At 43.4% G+C, this 21,442-nt stretch overlaps 1 protein-coding gene across 2 annotated transcripts in view; it reads right to left on the reverse strand.

The window, feature by feature from the left end:
* Positions 1–19,678: 19,678 nt before the first annotated feature.
* PIN1 (peptidylprolyl cis/trans isomerase, NIMA-interacting 1) overlaps positions 19,679–21,442 on the reverse strand; it is a 52,873-nt gene continuing 51,109 nt past the window's right edge. For both annotated transcript variants that reach the window (XM_020779193.3, XM_020779196.3), the window contains exon 4: positions 19,679–21,183. In XM_020779193.3, the coding sequence (XP_020634852.1) occupies positions 21,074–21,183 (110 nt within the window). In that variant the 3' untranslated portion in view covers positions 19,679–21,073. The remainder of the gene's footprint in view (positions 21,184–21,442) is intronic.

The raw sequence follows: 21,442 nt of genomic DNA on the forward strand, positions 1-21,442 counted from the left end.
TGGCTATCACACTAGCTAGAAATTGTGACAGAAGAATGTGAGTGGAAACAACAACAGCAAAAAACAAACAGACCCTCAGTTCCTGTTGGCCCACTAAAATGCACCAAAGCCCCATATAAAAGGATCAGATATACTCACAGTTAGTTGTATGCCCTGTAGTTAATGGAGAAACTATTGAAATTAATACTGAGGATTCTGTCACAAACAGCAGGACAAATGCCTAGTCTAGTTGCAGCCTGAGTTACAAGTGTAATACAATTTAAGCTCAAAGTAGCTGATACAGGCAGCATATCATTCAAAGAGCCCTGTGGAGTAATGGTTAAACTGAAGTACTGCAGTCAAGCCACTGTTCACAACCTGAGTTCAATCCCAATGGGTTATGGTGACTGGCTCCAGGTTGACTCATCCTTCCATCCTTCTGAGCTCAAGTATCTGGTTCATGGGGAGTGGGGGAGAGAATTGCCGTTTGTATAATTATGTTATAAACTGCCTAAAGAGTGTTTTAGCACTATGGGCTGGGATATGAGTCAAAACAAGTAGACCTTCCTCAAGAAGCAACAGATCCCAGTTGATCTCAGCTTGAGTTTGCCTCACTCAACATGTTGCAAATAAGCTTGCTTTTGTTTTGTGATTTTTCATTGGGAGGTAGACCCAGGCTATTTGCATGTCTGACTGCTCGGGCAAGGAATTTTGAAGGAATAGCTGATCTGACAGGAAAATTTTGTAACAGCAGAAATTTTCATTCCCTTAGTGAGTAATGTTACTCTTTGCCATGACTTAATTATTGAAAAAATAATTGCAAGTAACTCAAAAGGAGTTACAAACATTCACAAGGAGATGCTTTCAAGCTCTGCTTGGTTCCAGTCTCCTGTAGCACTGAATGACAACCACCCAGATGGTAGGAAGAGCTGCACACCCCAGAAGCAGTCAATGGCTCCCGCTGTGGTAGAAAAGAAACAAATATATTAATGAAATGAATGATCTGCCTCTCTTAGCCTGCGAGGCAACGGGATTCTACAGATATAGCAGCCTGCCAGTAACGCAGCTTTTCTCAGGATCAGGAAAGCCGTGTCTGTGTCAACTGAAATACAGCATCGGTCAGCAATGACGCACAGTGAGGAGTCTTTGAATGCCAGCAAAAAGAGAGGCTGATAAGGTGACCTTGAATTTAGGGAACTGCTATCCTGGTGCTACAGTCTACTCACGGTCCTCATGTTAGCCTAATCCACTTGTTGCTGATCAAAATTTCAAGGCAGCAGGAGCAGGATTTTGATACTGCTATTCATTTCTCCACCCCTGAATCTTGCTTACACCACAATATTCATTAGATTTCTCCATACAGACCCCTTTTTTTTACTGTGCAGATATGAGGTTTACAGTGGGGGGGTCTTCAGAAGGGAGTACCACTAACTTCAGGGCAAAATACATTAAAGCAATTATGCTAAATTGGATAACTTTTGATGATGTATTGGGTATGCACCAGTGTAGCAGTTCAGGAATGTTAGTATGATACAATGAATTGTGCCATTTCTTCCACTCCACAAGTAATGTGCTATGGAAAGAGTGGAATGGCTAGGGGAATTACTATGTAATGTTTATGTGGGGTAGAAATTAAAGGAGGAAAAGGGTACACCAACATCCTGTTGTCTTGAATGAAAGGGGTTCTGCTAAGGCCTGAATTTCCTGGGCTTCTGGGATATATCTTCAACCATCACTTTTTGTTTTAAACTAAAAGTCTCCCTCCATCCCCTCCCCACCGCCCACCCCTCTCATAATTTCCATGGCTTTTGAAGCATAGGAACACATAGATATCAATGATGGGAAAGAGAAAGCCTCTCTTTACTGATCAATTTAAGATAGGAAGCTTAAAAAAATGCACTAAACAAAAAAGCAAATTATCAAAAAGGCACACAAATGAACTCATTATAAAATTGCTAAATAGGAGAAACAGCTGAAGACAGCAAGGAAAAAAAAGAAAACTAAATATGAGGTCAATGGACTCCATCAAGGAAGCAACAAAGCTTGAGTTTACAAGACCTTAGCAGGGTTGTTAATGAGAAAACCTTTAGGAGATAGCTTATTCATGGGGTTGCGGTAAGTCAGAGATAACTTCACAGTACACAGCAACAACAACAGAGCAGAAACAATTGCGTTAAAACTCAGACTTACTTTGGAAAGCAGATCAGCTTCTCCAAGTCACTTCTGGATGTCAGGCAACTGTCTCTGAAGACGGTGGTGGCAAAGAAAGTAGAGGAGGCAACAGCACGACCAGGTAGGGAGGAGACAAAGGCAATGAAAAGGGGGCAAGCCCGTCCATTTTGCCAAAATAAAGCACCAGATGTTAAAAAAAGTTTGGCGCTTTCCTCCATTTTGGCAAAACAGAATGCATGAACCATACCACAAAGCAAACCATGAACCAGGCCATTTCATGGGATTTTTTTTTGGTTCATAGTTGATTTGCATCCATCTCTATCAGACACAACACCTAGTCTTTTCTAACGGCAAGCTGTTCTGCTGCCTCATAGTTTCCTCTGAGCTCTCTTCATCCACAGCTGCGGCAACGTTGGGCTCCACCACCATTCCATCTCGAGAAGAATGTTATTGAGAAGAATGACAAAGGCTAAGCTAGCATAAAGGGGATTTTGGGGGGGGGGGGAAGCAGAGGAGTTGATAATTAGCAACCAAGTTCATTATAGACGAGCCTGGTGTTCTGTAGGCCAGCTGGATGATCAAGGCACGGTCCTTAATGAACCACACAGGGAGAAGCCAGCTCAATAAATTACAGCTGGCTGATGATCCAATTATTGGGGTGTTTGCAGAGGCATTGGAACACACCTGCAGTCCCTGTATGGGTTGCATAGCTTTAAGGACAGGCCACTATATGTTATGAGATTCCTCTTGTATTAGGTAAGAACACAACGTTCTTGCAAAGGAGATCATGAGGCACGTGTGCCGCCCTCACCACCAAGAACCACCAAAGAGGAAAAAGGCATTGGCAAGAAAGAGACAGAAGGGATAACAAATGTGTTAGTAGAGGAACAGAAGAATGTAGAGATATGTTTGGTAGAAGAGGGAGAAGGAAAGAAAGGGGAGGAGCTAGAGCTTTCGGTGTGGGAGATACGCACAGGAGGGGAAGGTATAAAAGGAGGGATACAGAGTTTTTGGTAGCAGATGGCGAAGGGAATATGAAAAGAACGAAGGTGCAGTCAAATAGATCAAAGTGAACAAAAGTATGAACAAGCGCAGGATTTATTAAAGGACTTTCTGAATCTGAGAATAGGAGGTCTGCTGCCGGATCCGGAGACTCCTAAAGAAGGAGAGAAGGTGTATGAAACTTTTGAATGGACTGTCATCGTGTTTCTGTGTGGGCAAGGTCGTGGGAAGAAAGTGATACGCCCAGGTCCAGAGTACAATTCTCCTCCGAAAGAAGGGGATTGGGCACGTCACCCATGTTGTGGGACAGCGTGTGCGATGAGGAGTGCTCCTCTCCGCAAGATCACCGATCGTAAGAGGTTCATGCCAGCACCGCTGTGAGTGATTCATCAGTGAGAAAGGATTCTGCTTGGACTAGTTATGGACTTTTACCTGAGTTATCATGTTTTGACTCTGTTGGTCTCATAACTGATACTCCACAAGTTAATAAAGTTGAAGAAGAAATTTGTTTAAATCCGTCTCAGTCCCTTCTTCCTGCCAAAAGTGAGGGACTGTCAACACTTTCAGAAGAACCCAATCTGAGTTGTCTTCACTTCCAGTTTTGTCAGGCTTGCGTCTGTATGATATAGTGTCACAATATTGAATGTACATGAATAAGCACCCTCACATGTGAGCTTTCCATTCTTTCAGATGTTGTGCCATCAGCTGATCATCCCTCAGCTGACATGCAGTCTAAGCAGAGTGCCCTCTTTCAGCATCTTACTTCAAAGAATGTAGTAAGCAAAGGGTTGCTCCAGGTCACATCCTCTGGAGAAGAACCATTTCAGTATTCAGGCTTATAGTGATACAGTTCCCCTTGTGTGATTTTATGCCTGCTCACATTCTCCATTCAATATGCCGCTGGGTTCTTAAGGATCTGGCCCTTAATTGTGTTATTGATGTACTTCAGAACACACAGCTTAAGCCGCCTTTCCTTAGCTTCATCGGTTTCTTCAAAGCCACAGGGACAGTACAAGGTTCACTTTTTAAAGGGCAGAGGCCATATTTCTGGAATGGCATTTCTAAATGCAGGCTACTAGGGATAGATGATTTATAACAATCAGACCTTTGGGAGGTCATGGGGTCACTATAAGTTGGAGGCAACGTGACAGCATATGGCAAGAACAAGATAGCAATTAAACCAAGAGTGGGCAAGATCTGGCCTTAGGGCTCTCTGGAGTCTAAACCAACCCCTCCAGGTGGACCCAGATGTGACTGGAAAGCCACTTCCCATTTTGGAAAAACACTGTTCCCATTTAAAAAACAAACAAACCCTGATTTTCTGCTTGGAAAAAAAAGGTATGGGATGAGGATAGCTATTCCTAGAATCTTTCCAGAACAGTTCTTTTTTCATTTCTGAGCAATACAAATAGGGGGAAGAGTCTAGGAGAGGATGTGGTCTACAAAAAAGAACCAGCAGGGATGACAAGCACTCTGTCGGTAGCATCATGCCAATCAGTTAAGCATCATGCCAATAAACACAGAAAGTTAAAGGCATCCAGAGATGTCAGCAATTTGATCAGGGCCAGGAGCAAAGCAGGAAACAAATAATTCTCATGCTCCTTTCTGGATTTGCAGCCATCAAATCTTATTGGAGCGCCAGGAGCCTTGTGACTTATCTGAGTGAAGAGCCCTTCCACCTAGCTTATAGCATGGCTTTGTTAAAAATCCATGGCTGAGCAGAGTGCTTTGGCTTTTGCCCATCCTGATCACAAGAACAGAGTGTGTGTGCTACCATTATATTATATTATATTATATTATATTATATTATATTATATTATATTATATTATATTATATTATATTATATTATATTACATTACATTACATTATATTATATTAATCACATCCTCTGGTGGGACCTCACAGAGAGTATGGGTCCCATCACACATGCCTTCCTTAATCTCGAAGGCAGCACCTCCCTGCTCAGAGAGAAAGGGGTTCTCTTCCAGAGCAAAGTAAAGCCTTTCATTGCTTGTCATGGCATGTGGCTATAGCATCACCCATAGAAGCTGGGATACTGTGGGAGACAATGAGGGGAAAGTCTGCAGTGAGGAGGCTGTCATCTCAAAATGTCTCCAGCTACCCATTGTTGCCTTCTTCTTTCCCTTGCCAGTTTCACAGCCACAATAGCCTATTCAGAGTGGGTGGGAAATGGCGTATAGGAAGGGCAGAGAAAAAGAAAGAGAAGGGAGGAGGGAGAGGTCTGTGATTTATAAAGCTGCTTGCCGGGTTGGGCAGAGAGATGCCTCCACCTGGTCCTTTATACCCACAGGAACCCCATTTGCTTGCAGAAGCTCTATTCCACCTGCTGTGATGATTCAAGGGCTGGGATCTCCCTGTGCAATCCAGCAGATGCAGGCTTTCTCCCCAGAAGGAGCTGGCATGTCTGAAAGAGGCTTTATTTTTTATTATTAAGGTCTCCAATTACTTCCTGAAATTGTAGCACAGCTTTGCTGGAGGGATGGTTCTCTGCAGGCACAAATCCAGCCTTCCTCCAGAAAACACAGCCTTGAGGTCAAAGAAGCAGCAGGGGATGTACATAACGAGAAAAAGCTCCCAAGATGCGGCACCATCGCTCATCGTTCCCCCTACCTGTTACCTTGCCAGTGTTGTCCGAGGCTTGTAGGGTATGTTTTCATTAAAAAATAGGGATCTCTAAACCACCTCCACTTCTAATTCTACAACATAAGTGTACGTCCCATCTTTATAAATATAAGAATATGGACAGTAGTGCAGGTGTGAAACCCAGATTTTTGCACTGAATGTCAGGGCTATGTCCCAAGAATAAAGAGGCAAAGGTTTTGTTATTTCCCTTTGTTTTTAGAAGAATTTCCCCAAATTTGCAAATCACATACCATTTAGAAAGGAAAACTGCAAAGCCTGGTTCTATTGAAATGTGATGGATTAGACGTTGTTTGAAATGCATTGGTCTGGTAGGTATGTGATGGGAAAGGGTGCGACAAGCATGGAGCGCTGGCAAGAATGATTTTGATTGACTGGGAGAAAAACTAGGGGAGTGAAGTGTTGGTGAGTGTTGTTGAGGCAGCCTGGTGTAGAGAAATGGGCCCGGGGGGAGGGGAAAGGGAGTGTCATAGTAGAATCTGGGGAGAGATCAGTCCAGATCAATGTTTCCCAATCTTGGGTCCCTAGATGTTCTTGGACTGCAACTTCCAGAAGCCTTCACCACCGGCTGTGCTGGAAAGGGTTTCTGGGAGTTGCAGTCCAAGAACACCCGAGTTACCTAAGGTTGGGAGCCACTGGTCTAGGTTCTGGAGTAGAGTAAAGAAGGAGGGGCAACAGAGAGAATGAAGAATTGGGCTGAGTGAATTTAGCAGCCTGCGAATGAGTAATGTTTGTTTAGGACTGTTATTTTAATGAAAGCTTGCTTATTCTATTCCAGCTGAGTGACACTGACTTCACCCAAGGGACTGGCTATGTGACGAGTGTGACGAGAGCCTGAATAAAGGGGCAAATACACGCACGTAGATGCAGTGGAAAGAGAGGAAAAAAGAAAGAGAGGGAAAAAGGGTATTGAGGAAAAGAGGTTTATTCCTCTGCTGATTTAAAGAAACCACTTCCTAAATAGCTAAGTGCTAAGGCAAAAGGAGGTTTGACACTGGTATTGGAGAGGAGGTGTATAAAAAAAACACTTAAGGGGGTGTGAGTGTGTGCGTGCGTGCATATATCTGTTTAAAAATCTGATTGTGTTGAGAAACCCAAATTTGCAGAGTCTTCCACTGGCAGGACTTTGAGTGTAATTAAGTCTGTAATGTCCAGGTATGAATCCTTTTGCATTCTGCCGAATTAGTGCTGAATTAGAGTCTCACTTCTTTTTTCTTAAGAGCACCTCACTTTTAGTAGTTACCTGGCAGGCAAATGTAACAGTCTTCAGTTGTATATATACCTGTATGCTAAGATATATGTGTAGTCTTAGGCTTGGGTATGAGAAAGGAAGAGTGTGTGTCTGCATTTGTCCATGTCTCTGCCTCGCCACTTAGGCAGCACCAGGTGCAGCCTTGATACAACTAAAACAGTCGTGAACATCCATTCTTAACTGTATGTATTTTTATTTTTATGTTTATGTTACCTGGCCTGTTACCCTTCAGCTCATTTCTCCTACCTCTGCACTGCTTCACAAAGAGATAAGTATTTATTAATGTGCCTGTTTTATTTTTATATCAGACAGTAAATCCCACTATACACTCCACATCCATTTTTGATTGCTCATGTCTCAGTATCTGAACTCCAAAGGAATTAATTGGATGTCATAAATTCCCCATGCCTGGTAGAGGTTCCACTGACTGACAGTTAAAGAAATAATAACCTCGAAGTGCATCTTAATGTTGCTCATTTAAGGCGAAGACAGCTCCATTAACTACCACACGTTTGGAGTGAAGCTTGCCCCAACAGTCCTGTGAACTGAGAAACCATTTCCAAAAGGTTTGCAAATGCCTGTTCCTGTGAAGTGGGCTCAATGGTGGTGTCACAAATTCTGGAAATGCAAAACAGGAGGATGAAGAGGAGAAACAAATGCCCCATTAACTGGACAGAGACTTGCGTTCTAGAGGGAAACTGCTGTGGCAGGAAAGAAGAGATGGGCATTCATTCCCATACTTCTCATGGCAAGTCTGGCCTGAGACATTTCGTCACAAGAGATTTCGAGGCAAAAGATAAGATGGAACTTACCACCATCCCCGATGTGGCAAGATAAGATGGTGTCTCCTCTTCTAAGGCAGAAGATAACACATGCGTACCCAATAGCCTAGACAGGGGTTGGTTTTGCTTTGCTTTGTGCTATGCTTTGCTCTGATTTTGGACTAGCTTTCCCAGATTTCATCTGTCAACATAGCCAATGCCTGTGCTGACTGGGGGATCTAGGAACTGCCGTCTAAAAAAAGGAATATTTCAGTGCTCTGCCCTCCCCCTGAAGCAGCCAATTGGACTGGCAGGCAGCTCTTGCTTTTGTGTAAGGATGAGAAAACATCTTCCACCTTCCCTGGGGCAGAAGCTGGTGAAAAGTGTTTCAGGACAATCTGCCTGGACAGTTGCCTAAAGACAACTTCCTCACACTACCTAATGGCAGGGTCGGCCCTTGATCAGGGAGATGGTGATAGGAGAGACTTCAGCTGAAAATACCACAGATCCACTGCCAGAGTAGACCACGATAAAGGCAGCTCCCCTATTTGACGGGCTGGGTGACTTTGGGCAAATGTTCCGTTATAGAGTTACTTCTTTTAGCTACCATGCTGTTCATTGGCGAGCCAGACTCTTTTCAGCCACACATCACAACCCGCCATTGCCCGCGCCCGCATCCTAAGCAGCCAGTCGTGCAGACGCTGAGGCATCTATCAAATCTGCATGACCCAATGTGACATGAGGGTGAGAGGAGGGCATCAAACTGAGCTGCCATGTCACATTGCAACTGTAATGACAGCATGATGGTACCACTGACTGTTCTTTTTTTACCTTTTTTCAGCCTCCCTTTCAAATCCTGGGCTATTGATGAAGTCTAAGACTAATGTGAGAACACTATCTAAGAAGATCAATGTTTCTTGAGATAATTCCTTTGCTTAAATGGAGTTAGTGAGAAAAACTGTGTTCGCTAGAGTTGTCTGAGAAAGGCATCTTGTTCCTAAATCGTTGATTACTTTAGATACATGGGAAACAAATTCATCCCAGTGAATCTTTGGCAATCCCTTCATTCAGCCTAAGGATTTTGCAGCCTAAGTCCACTTGTAAACCACAAAGTCAGGTCATGCTGGGCTAAATATCCCTTTTTTAATCAGACTATTTGTCTCCCCTTCCAGAAAGGACAGGATATGAATCACCCGGACAAATTTAAAGAGTTTTATGGGAGGATGAGCTTGCCTTAAAAACTTACGCTGAGGATCAAATGGGAGATGCCAACAGCTTCAGATCTGGAAGCTGACCGCACTTCATGCTTCAGGGATTCCTCACGGCGGCATGTGTGAGCAATTGGGCTTGCAAAAGACTACGTTTATCTCCCACTAACTAATCCCAAAAGAAAGAAAGCAAATTTGCAAGTTATAAGTAGTATAACTTTCCATTATGGTATTTAGTATGGCACTACTAACATTTCAAAGAGCTATACTTTTAAAGGCAAAGCCGCTGTCCTGTCTAGTTGTACATTCTTTCTTTCTTTCTTTCTTTCTTTCTTTCTTTCTTTCTTTCTTTCTTTCTTTCTTTCTTTCTTAAAAACAATAAAACGTTTGCTGCCCCTTCAGGGGGTTGCTTGGCTGTCTCTAGCAGCCTAAGAGCATTCCCTTTACAACCTGCAGATGGCAACAATGCCATACCATTACCTATCAGGTGCAGGCACTGTTCTCGGGAGGGTTAGGGGTTAGGCTGTGGGAGGTGGGCAGCGGCTGATTCATGAGAGAAAGTGGGGCAGTGACGCGCCCCAGTCTCAGGCAGGGTTGCCACATAAACAGCATCTTGATCCCTGTGATATCAGTACCAGAACCTAAGACAAAGGGGGCAGAACCCTGTGACATGACAGAAGTGGGGCAGGCAAGGGTTGGAACACAGGAGTCAGAATGCTGGTGCCAAATTTGCTCTCCAATTTGCTACAAATGGCACAATGATGTTGGCATGCCCTAAAACCGGAGGGTGGGGAATTGTGGAGAAAGTGAGTATATACCCTTTGCACATGCTTATCATGCTATTTGGAGCAACAGATGCAGACACCTTCACACTGAGCCAGTGAGTCCTGGATGGAAATCCATGCTTTCAAATCACACACAACAATAAAACAATCCTCTTATAGGACTGTTTGCCCTAAGATTTGTCTCCTCGTCTGTTCAAGGAAAAGCCTAGCAATTCCCTGAGACCTCAGATGCTATCCTGAAATCTGACAAGTCTAGACTCAGGCTATCCCTGGCTAGCTTTGAAGGCCAGGGGACTGCCAGTGTTCCCCTTTGCAGAATTTTACTTATTTTTAATCTGGAAAAAGATCATTTGAACTGCCAGAAAAAATAGTTAAGGTAGAACAAGGTTTTAAGAGAAGTAAACAAATAAATGTTCCATGTAAAGAATAGTTATTATGGATATACACTGTCTTTGACTTTTTACTTAGTTTTTTTTTTTATTCCACCTTGGGTTTCCAGTAGGGAAGAAAGGCAGGAAAACAAACAAAAAACAACCAAACAGACAGACAGACAGACAAATGCACGAACCAAATCAGGAGTAGCTGTGCATTTCCAGAGTAATCATGGGGTGGAGCAAAGAGCCAGAGTTGGCCACAAGGTGGAGTAACACCTCGACAGATTCCTTGTGTTAAATCCAATATTTACATGTTGCAAGTAGAAGTGAGGAAAGAGAATGAGAAGATGAAAAAGGAGGAGGGTGTGTTCTTTACTTTAAAAATGAACCTTCCCTGCCTTTCCTGTTGCAATGTCATTGATTAAATCATCAAAATCTTGCAGTTGCAGCCATACTGTTTTCCGATCCAGGGAACAGGAAGAGCAGGGACAGATCGCTAGGACAGCAAGTGTAGAAATACAGGCTCTCTGCATTGGAATATTTTTACCTTACCTTCCTCAAAAACAGCCCAAGGCGGATTACAGATTTTAAAAAACTCCACAATATAAATCAGTGAATATACAAATATTTTAAAATAATTAAACTATTGTATTAAATAAAATCAATATTAAAAAAACATTCAAAAGCAACAAGACACGACAAGCCATTTAAAAACCCCTCTCAGACAGCCAGTCAGTAAGGGAAAGCCTGCCTGAAGAGAAAGCTCTTTGCCTGCTTACGGAAAGATAGCAAAGATGGGGCCAGCCTGGCCTCCTGGGGGAAGGAGTTCCAGAGGCTGGGAGCAGCCACAGAGAAGGCCCTCTTCCGTTGCCCTAACACTTGAGCAGGCTCATAAAGGGAGACACAGGCCCTGAAATAGTTTGGGCCCAAGCCACTTAGGGCTTAATAGGTTAGAACCAGCACTCTGAAAATTGTCCAGAAACAGATGGGCAGCCAGTGCAGCTGCTGTAACAAAGGGGTTATGTGATCCCTGTAACCAGCGCCAGTTAACAATCTGGCCGCAGCATTTGGGACCTGCTGGGCACAATACAGGAGTAGAAATTTTGCTACCTGAGGTAGAGCAGCAAATATCACCCAAGTACAGGTGCAAACTTCCTAAAGTCAGCTAAGTTATTTTGGCAGAGAGGGTATAAAATCCCACAAGCACTTCTCCCTCCTTGATAGTAAAAACTTACCACAACAAAGAACGAATAACTTCGAATTTCTTTTTGACTGAGATGAATTCGCTAGCCTTTCAGGACACCTGCACATTGCCAGAGGCAACTACTGCCTCATTATGGCTGAGCATAAGCCCGGCCTTAGTACATTATTTTCAGGCTTCAGACATTAGCTACCAGGAGGACTAAACTGGTGTTCAGGGAGGCAGGATACCTTCCTGCTGAGCTCTCCTGAGTCTGACTTCAGGCTCTTTCTCACTTTGTGTGCGTATGTGCTTTCAAAAAGCAATTCCACATCTCAGGGAGACGTTTACACCTGCTAGACTTCAAAACCGTTTTTCATTAGAGACCGCCGGGGGGGCTGATATAATTGGTCTACCTACTAGCGGTGCCTCGGTCTAAGCATCAGAATGCATGCGGGTACATCCCTTACATTCTTTCCTGTTGCTCTCTATAGATCACCTCAACTGTCTTTGTTCCAACCATCCCTAGGTAGAACAGCTCCCTGTTCAGCATGTCATGCTTTGCCTGTTAAGATATAAGTCTAAATTGATTACTTTGAGGAATGTTAACTTCATTATGAAGACGGTAGGGAGGATATTCCAGGATGAGCCATGTTAGGCCCATTGAGTGCCAGTTTAGATAGATAGATAGATAGATAGATAGATAGATAGATAGATAGATAGATAGATAGATAGATAGATAGATAGATAGATAGATAGATAGATAGATAGATAGATAGATAGATAGATAGATAGATAGACAGACAGACAGACAGACAGACAGACAGATATGTAGACAGATAGATACGTAGACAGACAGACAGACAGACAGACAGATATGTAGACAGACAGATAGATACGTAGACAGACAGACAGACAGACAGACAGATATGTAGACAGATAGATAGATACGTAGACAGACAGACAGACAGACAGACAGACAGACAGACAGACAGACAGACAGAGATAGATAGATAGATAGATAGATAGATAGATAGATAGATAGATAGATAGATAGATAGATAGATAGATAGATAGATAGATAGATAGATAGATAGATAGATAGATAGATAGATAGATAGACAGACAGACAGACAGACAGACAGATAGATACGTAGACAGATAGATAGATACGTAGACAGACAGACAGACAGACAGACAGATAGATATGTAGACAGATAGATACGCAGACAGACAGACAGACAGACAGACTGACAGACAGACAGACAGACAGACAGACAGACAGACAGACAGACAGACAGACAGACAGACAGACAGACAGATAGATAGGGTAGCCTCGGGCATTTTCCCTTCTTGATTTCTGTTTCACGTATAAGGCATGTATTTCATAGTGTCACTGTTTGTATGTAATGTGTATACTAAGAACTGTGCAACAACATTGTTTTATTTGTCCTACTTAAACTCAGGAGTTTAACTGAGGGTGAGATTAGCCAGCTGCAAAGGCATGCACCTGATCAAGAAGGGGTCCACTTTCAGGTGAGCTATCTCGCAAAAAAAGGTCCAGCTTGGGCAGAAATTAGGGTCTAACTGGAGTGCATTTTCTTGTGCATTGTGTGATCGCCACGAAGCAGATTGCACTGGACTGTTCCACAAGCAATCCAAATTGCAATCGATCTCCTTCTGCGATCCCACCCTGAATTTTACTTACCTTTTGGACTCCCCCTAGGTTGCTGGATAAAACAAACTGAAGCCAAAAAAAATTTTTAGGAAGGTGCTGAACTTTCCCATGATAATTATTCTAGAAGCAGGAAGAAGTCAATAAGAAATTCACCAGATCATTCTGCACCAACCCTGGCTCTGAGTCCCATCTGTTTTGATCAATTTGAACATCAAGCAAACAGTGAGGGACCAAATCAGGATTCATTCACTTGGAGGCATTCTGCCCATTTTTTATCTCGTGCATATACTAGGGTCAAGATGCCATCAAGTCCTCATGGCTGATCCTTGGGCTACTTTCCTTAGCTGCAGTCAGGCTTAGTGGAGCTGTGGGCTTCTGCAGTGCAGAGATCCCTGGCTTAGCAGTAAGATCACCAAAAAAACCCCTGAATTCTCATTGTTGACAGAGATAATAACGCTTCCTGACCACATCATGTCCACAGCTTTCACTTTTCCGGAAGGATCATTTACAGAATGTCTTCTGGTTTTTATCCAAGCCCCTCAGGAGTTGACTGTCACATCTGGAAAGATCAATCATGGGGCTGCAGCTGGTCACAAGCCATTAGGAAAGAAAACTCTCGCTTGCTGAAGAGCAAGACCTTGGCTCCCATCTTCATGCAAACATGGGCTTCGATCCCAGAAATGAAGACATCTGCATTGATTGAATGACTTCCAAGTATGCTTAAAAAAAAGGTTGATAATTCTTCTAGAAATCTGAATTGCTATAATTGTGCCATAGACTGTGATAAAGAAAAGAAAAAATATATCCTGCACACAATTTATTACCTGGACTTCCATTTTATTAAACAACTGGAAGTGAGTCACTAGTCCTCAGTGTTGTAGAATATCCCTAAAAATGTTACAACTGCTTTCTGTGTGTTGGAAAGTGAATGGAGAATGGCTAAGACATACTACAGCAGTCTATAAGATCTGAGTAGTATCCCGATATGCTCCTTTGTGAATGGAGGGTCTCTGTAGTTATTAATAAATTATCATCATGTGCTGTCAAGTCAATTCTGACTTATGACAACCCTTTTTGGGGTGGTAGAGAACACTCTGATGCCCCGTTCCCTTCTTCTGGGGGAACCCTGGGACTGTGCAGCTTGCCCAAGGCCACACAAGGCTGGCTGTACTTACAGGAGGCACGGTGGGGAATCGAACTCCCAACCTCTGGCTCCACAGCCAGATACCTAAACCGCTGAGATCCCTAGCCAGCTCAATTTATTTATTAGTTACATTTATATCCTGTCTTATCTCCATTGAGTTCAAGTTCATATACATGTATTTTCTCCTGCTCACTTTTATCTTCACAATAGTAATCCTGCAAAGTCAATCAGCTTCTAGCGAGTGACTGGCCCAAGGTCACCTATGGAGTTTCTTAACTGAGTGAGGACTAGATTCTAAATCCCAGTCTAACTACACCAGCTTTTCTTCTGTTTGGGAGACAAGCCACAACTCAACAGATGTTTCCTTAGTGGAAAATGAGGGACATAAGCAGACCAAGGGGCTCCCGTTTCTTCTCTTCCCCACCCCTTCCAGCATCATCTCCCATTCGGATCCAGGCCATTCTCTTCCTTCTGTAACTGGGACCACCAAAGCCATCAGCAACTGTGAAGTTTGAGTCAGTCCAGAGAGCAAATAAAAGGATGCTCTTCCATCTCACCCTCACAACGGCCTGGGCTCAAAGGTTTGTAACATCCCTTCCACCATGACTTTGGTGACTGTGGATATTTCAACCCCAAAGGGGTAAATACACCACCACCCCTTTAAATAATACATTGGAAAGGGTAGACAAATAAACATTTCAGTCAAGGAGTATAGGGTGGGCTTTTTTTGTTTTGTTTTAAAAAGGCTGCCATGAGATCTCTTTTACTGCTGCCAAGTCAAGCTGAATTTCAATTGGCTAGGATGCAGAATACAATGGAGACCTGACTACAGTGGAATTTAAATGTGGCAAGTCAGGTAAGGAGAGCCCTTCAAACAACACAGGAAGCATGCAAGTCCTTGAGAGCCCACCTAGAATAGCAATTTGGATCTCGTCTATTGTTATCTTGATTCATATTCTTATACAGCAAGGGATGGGTAGCATGCATCCATTCTGTCCATTGGTCTCCCTTCCCCATGTCCTTCCCACCACCCTATCTGATATACTGATGCCAGGGTTCTTGACAGTGCCACCGTACTAACATCTGGCGATACTGGCAGAGGGAAGGACAATCTTCTTCTTGGTCTTCCTTTCTGGAAGGGAACAAAACCCTCTGCAAGGCTCATCTGGGCTCTGCACAGCACAAAGGCACTCTTAACAGGTTTCTGTAGCAGGAGGGAGCATCCCAGGAGCTGATGAATTCTGGTAGCAACTGGAACCTCACCAGCTGCCATATTTCAGCAGTAGTGTCCCCACCAGGCATTTGCGGAGGTCCAGCATGGCCCATCCATTTCTTGGTGTCAGGAGCTTGTGATACAGCAAAGATCTGACAACAGCATTTAAGCAGCAGCACCACGTAACATTTGTGCATTAATTTAGTGCCTGGGTGGGAAAAGGATACCCTCCAGCCACTGTTAGACATTAGTTCCCATCCTTCCCCCTAATTATTGGGCCATACTGGTTGGGGTTGATGAGACTTGATGTTCCACAACAATTGAATGGGGACATTTTTCATTCTCTTGCTAAGGAATGTATGAAGTGCTGCACTCGCATTATGATGGTAATCCTTACAGCCACCCTCTACGGTAAACCATCCTTATCACTACATTGTGTATGAGTGGGTGGAGCAGAGGCTAAAAAGTAGCAGTTGGCATAAGAGAATGGTAAAGGGGATTCCCAGTGTGATGTAGTGGATAAAGTGACAGACTATGACTCTGGAGACCAGGGTTTGAATCCCCACTTGGCCATGGAAACTGATAGGGGGAAGTGGAACTGGTAAAACAGTTCCCTAAATATCTCACTTACCTTGAAAGCCCTATTACAGTCTCTATAAAGTTCTGACTTGACAACACAGAATACGTTTGTGTGTGCACACACAACGCACATGCACATGCACGCCAGAATGGTCAACAATAAGTGATAGTGAGAGATAGAGACCGAAAATATCTGGAGACCAAGAGGTTCTCTACCATGAACCAGAAGGTCCATGGTAGAAAAGAACTTGTAACCCAGCCAGGACTATTCATTGCAGCTCGTGGTTAGAGATGGGGGTAGTCATATTCGGACCGTCCACTCACGCATCCGGTGGTTCCACAAATCCTTCCAATTGCTCCCGGAGAATCGCTCTCTTCCCGCTCGGCTGGCCACTCAGCAGCCATGTAGGGAGACTCGTCCTCCCTCCCCGTGTGGAGTGGCTAGCCGAGTGGGAAAAGAGTGACGCTCCAGGAGCAATTGGAAGGATGAGCAGGGCCACTGCCACCACTGGATGTATGATTGGACAGTCCAGCCCCAAATCTCATTAAGTCCAGTTGTGAGGGATATTCATATACGAATACCCCCATCTCTACTCATGGTTCTTTTAAAAAACAGCCTATTAGGCTACACTGTCATTGTGTCAAAAGGTCTTTGGGTTGTCATAGCAAAACAGATCAGTGTCTCTTGGATTATACTCACAGTCATTACATTTTTGTTGCTGTTGGAAAATTGGGGGGGGGAAGAAGTCCCCCATAATCTAGGGTGTACTCTAGAAAATATTCTGCAAGCACTGTATGAATTATTTAGTTTCTGACCTAACTTTTTTGTTCCATTACTCGGTTTCCAAGTGGTCCTCTTGTTTTGCCTGCATGCAATTGACAAAGGCGGATGATCTCATGGACTGTGCTTTTGGGGTTATAGCGATCAAAATGATGCCATTAATAACTCCGATGATCCAGAGGAGGATTTACCCGTTATGACTCTAGATTTACCGCTGTCTGCCAAATATCCATATGATGTCTCATATCAACCTGTCCTAAAGCTCAAAATTGTTTCTGGCCTAGTTCTCATGTAGGAGTTCGTAAGAACTTCGTTGTCTGAACTTTGCTTCAACAAAACAAGGTTGTGTTGCAGCAGCAATGAACCTGCGGCCTACGGGATGTTGTTGGACTCCAACTCCCATCATCCCATTTTATATACATCCTTCCTTCTTCCAGCAAAATAATCAAAATGGTAATCAAATTTACCCCTGTCCAAAATGACTGGAGAGCTGTTTTATCACCAGCTTTTAAAAAAAGATCAAAGCAAGTGTGAGCCCCGCCAGACATGGCTGTTTCAGTGGGAGCTCCTTCCTCCATCCTCACTTCCCCAGAAGACATCAAAAAGACTTCAACAATAAGATTTACTGAAATGGGAAATAAAACACAGCACAACAAGCTTCCTTCAGGATAGTTCCTTTCACTTCTTTCAAAGTCCAAGAGTCCATGAGTTACCACCACTTTTCCCCTCTTTTTTTCAACAAGTAGAGTCCTAGAGTCCACCTACTTGATGTTCACAACAAGGAAGGGCACAACAGGCAATGCTGGCGGTCCCAGTTCTGACTGGCAGATTGTTGTCCCTTGACTGAGCAGTCAAATAACCCCAGTCCAGGGATACTATTTGTACACATATTCCCAGTCACCTGGGGGTTCTGATTCTTCTGGGGGATCCACCTCTATTTGGTAGCCCTCCTGAGGTTCTTCTAAGGCATTTGTTCCTAACCTTGGGTCCACAGATGTTCTTGGACTAAAACCGTCAGAAGCCTTCACCGTTAGCTGTGCTGGACAGGATTTCTGGGAGTTGTAGTCCAAGAACATCTGGGGACCTACGGTTGAGAAGCACTGGTCTAAGGCATCTCCCCAGTCCCCCTCCCATCTGTTCTGTTTGCTCTCCTAATCCTGCTCCTCCTTTCCTGCCTCAAGAGCCCTATTTATATCACCTAGTTCAGGAGCCTCCAAATTTTTCAGTATGAGGGCCACATCACATATTTTACACATTTTTGAGGGCCAAAGGAGGGAAGGGGGACGCAATTGATTCCCCCACCCCCACTGTCTTTGCAAAGACAGCAGGGGTGGGGGATCTAATGGTTGTTGTGGGTTTTTCGGGCTCTCTGGCCGTGTTCTGAAGGTTGTTCTTCCTAACGTTTCGCCAGTCTCTGTGGCCGGCATCTTCAGAGGGAGCTTTCTGTGGGGGGAGGGGTCACAAGTCCCCTTAGATGTGCTGTAGTCCTTGTTAAATAATGTCTTCCTTGACCTTTGAAAGCCAGGCATTAAAGTTAATGCATATGTGTATGTATGAGAGACAGGCCCTTTGGGGGAGAAAGAAACCTTCCTAAGAAAGGATAGCTTTACCCATTTAAAATGCTTTTTTATGCCTATGTGGCAGGGAGAGGGGTCATGGGTTACTTGGCTATTATAAGGGGGGGGGGGAGCAACTCAAAAAAGTTGGGAACCACTGACCTAGAATTTGGTTTCTGGCTGAACTGTCCACCAGTCCTAATACACATTGATAGCAACTCCACTACAAAGGATTAGGAGGAGTTACCAGTAAGCTGTCTGAGAATGTGGGGGAGAAGCGGAAGTATTACAGGAGGAAGACTGCAAACATTTTTCATTCTTGATCTGCTGCTGCTAAAGAGGATCGGTTCCATTTCTCCAGGTCATGACATGGCATATGCCCAAGCAGCCTTGTCCAATTCAGAGCACTCCACCTGTTCTGGGCTTCAGTTCCCATCACTTTGACCACTAATCAAATGTAATCAAGACTACATTTCCAAATTCTGATTATAATGCTCAGATTTCTGCCTGCACATTTGAAAAATGGAACATAACTCATCTCATATATACATAAATTAGTGTAAACCCTATGATTTATTACCAAGTACTGAAACCTTAAGAATCATAATGAATGGGTTCACTCCAGCAAGATCTGGAATATGCTTGTGATAAAACAACTTGCTGTAAGGAAATAGTCTTGTCTATGAAGGCAAGACTATTATGAAATGTTGTTGTTTAGTTGTGTCCGACTCTTTGTGACCCCATGGACCAGAGCACGCCAGGCCCTCCTGTCTTCCACTGCCTCCAGGATTTGGGATAAATTCATGTTGGTCGCTTCGGTGACACTGTCCAACCATCTCGTCCTCTGTCGTCCCCTTCTCCTCTTGCCTTCACACTTTCCCAACATCAGGGTCTTTTCCGGGGAGTCTTCTCTTCTCATGAGATTGCCAGAGTATTGGAGCCTCAGCTCCAGGATCTGTCCTTCCAGTGAAATGCAGTCTAAGTGTATTTCTGATTATATTATCTGGAATGCTGCAAGATCTTGAGTGCACCAACCCTGGACTGCTCTACAAAGCTATGATGGATTCTCTGTGCACCCCCTCATCATTATTTTCTGTCTTGAACAGTACAGTGGTGCCTCAACTTATGAAAAATATGATAAAGCTTTGGTTTTCCTTTCTAATAAATTATTCTCAATAGTTCAGATTTGCAAAATTCAAGATACAGTATATCAAAATCAATGCACCCAATACGCTCAGACAAAACCTTTTAACATTCAGTTCAGGTTTTTTAGCAGTCTTTCAAAAGGAGCTAAGAAAGACATGTAGTCAAGTTCTAAGCAAGAGGAAAGAAAACCAAGGTCAAAGTTCAACTGATAATTAATTGGCAAGGGTTTTATTTTTATTTTTCTTGCATAAGAGAAAAGGAGCACTCTCTCTATACATATATATTTACACAAAAGCTTGCTTGCATCAGACCCAAAGCAAAGAATTTGGTTGGGATCTTATTGATAAAACTAAACTGAAAGCAATTCAGCAAAACTAAAACAGTGAATTTACAGTGCTGTCTTAAACCACAAATGGACCTGCATCTTAAAAAAAAAAAACATACCAAACCAAATCAAACAAAATAAAAAGCCTGTAAGCCTACATCTAATGACCCTTCCCTGGGGATGTTGTTGCGACATCAAGAACTAGATGCAGGAATAGTCAACATACAGCTATCCTAAGGTAATTTTACATGGGTCTAAACTTGGGGTGGGGAGAGGGAAGCGCTGTGTGGGAAAGGTATCCATGGCTAACATTTTTGCCTATCTTAAAAAGGCCTCTTCAAGTTTCAAGTCAATGTGAAAATTGATCAAAAGCCAATGTATGGTAGGTTAAAAATCAGGTCTCTGGATCCAGAATTCTGGGATTGCTGTGATGTTCAAACCAGATTCCTACCCAAACAGGTACCCCCTCCCCCATTTGCTTCAGTGGAAGGTGCAATCAACTGAACATGCTTTATAGGCATGGAAATCTCCCCCCGTTATAAAATGAACATGGAAGTCTAGCCACCTCCATTTGTACACTATCATGGCTCAGACAGGTTGCTGTATGAGGCTTTGAAAGCTGCTACTTCAGAGCCTATCCTGCAGGAGAAAGTCTCCCGTTATGTACCAAAGCACAATGTATTAGTGGTTGGCCAACTGGAAAACTGAATGTTGCTGAATTTCTGGATGGGGAGGGAACATATTACTTCTTAACCTAAACAAAGACAGATGCTAGCAGAAAAGGTTTGAATTCTATCTAAAAACCACCAAAAAGCTAAATGTTGCCACTATCAGTGGAGCTCTGTAATAAATAACTCTATTGTAAAGTTGAATATAGAGCAAGAGCATTGAAGAATAACCCTGTAGTACAGGCATGTCTCCTGAACAGGGGGAACCGTCAATATCAAATTCAAGCGGCTGTGGATGTATTCACTCCCCCCCCCTTAAAAACATCCTCCTCTCTGTGCTTATGAAAGATGCTACTGTCTCTTTGTTTTGATTGTGTTTTCAACCTCGGCTAACCATGCATCTCTACAGGGAGTTTTTTGAGGGGGACATCATATCAAGGTGTCAAAGATAGGGAACAACGTGTTTTATAAAATAAGAAATAAAAAAAAGAAGCTCAATATGAATTTTGTACAAGGGTAGAGAGTGCAGAGGACTGGAATACAGGTTCTCTCGTTCCTTTCTCTCACCACCCTTTCCTTTCCCAAGCGCATTGCACCAAAAGGCACTTTCACTCTGTACGGAGGATGATATGGATCCCTGAATCCGTGAATACCGGTCCACTCATCTCGCCAGTCCTCAGCGCAAATGAGGCATCTTCAAAAGGTTTCTGCATCTGACCTGCCGGATGGAAGAACAATTTCAGTTAAACTCAGATTGAAAGCAAGGGGAACACAACAGCAATTTTGTTCTTATCCTGTCTTTGGAGCCAGAGGAGCCGCTGTGCCTCCTTGACAGGGGCTAGACTCAATGATCCATAGCGTACCTTCCAGCCCTGCAGTTCTAAGGTTATTATTTCCCCCCCTCAAAAATGAGAAAAAAAGAAAAGAAAATCAGATACAGAGGCGATCATTGCAAAGTATTTGGATGGGCACACTAG

Source organism: Pogona vitticeps, chromosome 2 (assembly GCF_051106095.1).
Source record: "Pogona vitticeps strain Pit_001003342236 chromosome 2, PviZW2.1, whole genome shotgun sequence".
Taxonomy (NCBI): Eukaryota; Metazoa; Chordata; class Lepidosauria; order Squamata; family Agamidae; genus Pogona; species Pogona vitticeps.